Here is a 3,024-nt window from a genome sequence, read left to right as displayed (position 1 = left end):
GTTGTACTAACGACCGTACCACAAGTGAGGCCATCGCACTCACTCGTAGTACATCCACACGCTTGTGGACGCTCCAAGACGTTCATCAGATGGCCATCTGATGAACAAGTGGCAGGCATCTTTACGGATCGATGCTGCCAGATGATCCTTGGCTCGTATTTTCTGAGCCAAGGTAGACCTAGGATGACATCAAATTTGTCATCCAAATCCAGTACGATGAAATCATCATCATACTGTAAATCTCTTAACGTGTAGTTAAATTTCACTACGCGTTTCATTGATAAGAGTTCTAAATATTACTATATAAAGTAATATCCTCCAAGTTATCTACCTTTTAGATAATATGTTAATTAACAACCTTTGAGTGTTAATTTCATGTATCGATACACTCCGTTACAACTGCCGATGTTACAGCTGGTAGCACTTGTTGACGTCCGGAAGGAGTTGCTTTCACACGCTTCTCAGCGTCATGACACTTGGAAGCCGCTTGCTGAAGCGTGAGTCGATCGTTTCAACTCTTTGTTGAAATTTAATTCATTTCCTGTGGTATTTCTTTAAATTATCATCAGTTTTGGCATTTTTTATTCCGAGTGGTCTTACTCGGATTCTCGCCTCGTTTTCGATTCACGTCTGGTTTGTGGATTTTCCTTTTTCCGTTCTGATGATTTTTCAGCCATCTTTCGCTTTTCTTTCGTTTGGTTTATTACGTCATTGAACCCTCGAGAATGGTCCTTAGACACCATTACTGTAGAGCTTAAGAAAATAGTTGACAAGCAGCAACAAATAAAATGCTCGAAGCCATGACCACAAGCGTGAGGTGAAAAGTGAAGAGATCAGCTTTCCTCAATTTCACGGCAAAATGACCGAGTCTGTTGATTTGTATATCGACAACTTAGTAGTTTGACGCAAAGACTCTTGATTGGCGTGATGACAGTCAAAGCTCTCGAATCATGGCAATTAGTACCGCCAATTTCAAGGAAAATGCTGCAGCCTGATACAGGTTAAATAAGCGATACTTTAAGGACATGCAAGACCTTATCGCACAGGTTACTAACGAATTTGTACTTCCCCCTGATTTACAAAAATGCTTGCGTGATCAATTGTACGCGCTCGAACATAAGTTGCCCAACCTTGGAAGTTTACATTTCGCGTTTTCGTAAAGCTATCATGCAGGTTACGGAGATGAGCGAGTTTGAGATAATTACATACTTTACGCAAGACCTTCTTAGTCCCACTCGTGAAGAACTACAATACCGTCGGTGTGCTACATTGTCTCAAGCTGTGAAGATTGCGTTGGAATATGATTGATCGATAATGTCCGCGGAAAGAGTTTTCGTTCGCCAGAATATTCGCAAGACCGATCACATGCATCTTCAAGTCAGCATTATTCATATCAACCACTTCCACCACCGCGTGATCAGGAAAATGACCCGGAGCCAATGGAGATTGACTCGGGATTTACACGACACCGTCGTTTCTCATCGTCTTCAGTATCTTCATCGAAGAAACGTTTCTATTGCAAGAAGACCGGTCATGTCATCGAGCAACCTTAAAAGTTAAAAAGACAAGGAGAAGCATGTTCATAACAATCTATTAATTCAATTGGCTGCTAGCTTTAATGCTTTCGCATCTTATGCGGTGACGAACGCTTCACCTTCTATTGCACGCTCAGTGGGAGAAGGGAAAATTGTTGAAGTGGAAGGGATGTCGACATCGGCTATGAAACCGGCACATCCAGAGAATGAACTTGTTCGTATACAAGAAATTAGCAACGTAACACCTGTCACTATCGTTTTTGACAGTGGTGCAAGCTGCAATGTCGTTCGTCCAGTGTGATTGAGAATATGACACACTCTGGTGTCTCTCAAGTCAAAGATTTGATGGAGCTTCAATTCGAGCTCGTTCTATTTAGAAAAGTATTGCAACTATCGTATTTATTCGATATGAAAATTTCGCAATTTACAAGTCATGGAATGGCCATTGGGCTCTGCTCATGATGTCATTTAATAAAAAATCGTGGTTTACCTAGTATTAACCTCAGTTTAATTGGCGATCATATGACATTTCGTTTTCGCACGATTGTGTACCGGCGATGAGCAGTAATCGGGAACCATCTACTGAGATTGCTGTGAAAATTGCTGCTGTGGACTTTAAACGCAAAGTAAAAAAACACGAGTACGATGACGTTTACGTGTGAAGATCTGTGCTGTTATGCCAGATAGTGATACCTTACTGCAACCGATCAGTACTCTTTTAAATGAGTTCAAAGATGTTTTTACAGAGACACTTCCTGATGGACTTCCACCTTCGCGTCGTGTTGGTTTTGATTTTACAATGAAATTAGATGCTGTACCTAGCGACCGAGCTCTATTTCTTTAATCCAAAGTCGAACAGGATGCACTTGGTATATTCGTGTCAGAAAAGATTAAGAAAAGTTGGATCGAGATTTCGGATTTTCCATGGGTGGCGAATATATTTTGTGCCCCCAAAAAGGACCCCATTAGTGGGAACGACATTCCACGATCTGAGTGGGTACGCTCAGACAATGTGCATGTGCATCTTAGCTGGGTCATTGATTACCGGTACGTTAATTCGCAGACGATTACTCCGAAGATACTACTTCCTCGCATCGACGAACTTTCTGATCAGATATGTGGCTGTGTCATCTTTACAGTTCTGGATCTGGCTCAAGGGTATCATTAAACGCGGATTACATTTGAAAACCGCAAAAATCTGCCTTTCGAACACATACTGTAACCTATCCGCGACGGACGTGGAAGTTCACAAAACTCACGTTTGTCAGGTTCTTACACTTAGGCGAAAGCATAAGTTCTACGCAAATCCCAACAAGTGTATATTCACTGCAAGCGAAATACCTCTTTTTAAGTGCAACGTCGGTGAACACGGGTGCGCCCTGACCCCGAAAAGATCAAGGCAATTACCGACTGGCCCGTTCCAGTCGATGTCGTAAGGGACTTAGAAAGTTCCTTGTATAGCGGCGTACTTGCACAAGTACTCCCGCAA

The 3,024-nt window shown here is 42.1% G+C and overlaps 1 protein-coding gene across 1 annotated transcript; it reads left to right on the top strand.

The window, feature by feature from the left end:
• Positions 1-1,025: 1,025 nt before the first annotated feature.
• CCR75_002200 (uncharacterized protein) lies at positions 1,026-1,308 on the top strand (the record flags this gene model as incomplete). Its single annotated transcript, XM_067960298.1, has 2 exons — positions 1,026-1,092; positions 1,139-1,308. 2 exons carry the CDS (start codon positions 1,026-1,028, stop codon positions 1,306-1,308), a joined length of 237 nt encoding a protein of 78 aa, XP_067819689.1.
• Positions 1,309-3,024: the final 1,716 nt, after the last annotated feature.

The sequence above is a fragment of the Bremia lactucae genome, linkage group LG18 (assembly GCF_004359215.1).
Source record: "Bremia lactucae strain SF5 linkage group LG18, whole genome shotgun sequence".
Classification (NCBI taxonomy): Eukaryota; Oomycota; class Peronosporomycetes; order Peronosporales; family Peronosporaceae; genus Bremia; species Bremia lactucae.
This window is presented reverse-complemented; position numbering and strand designations above follow the sequence as displayed.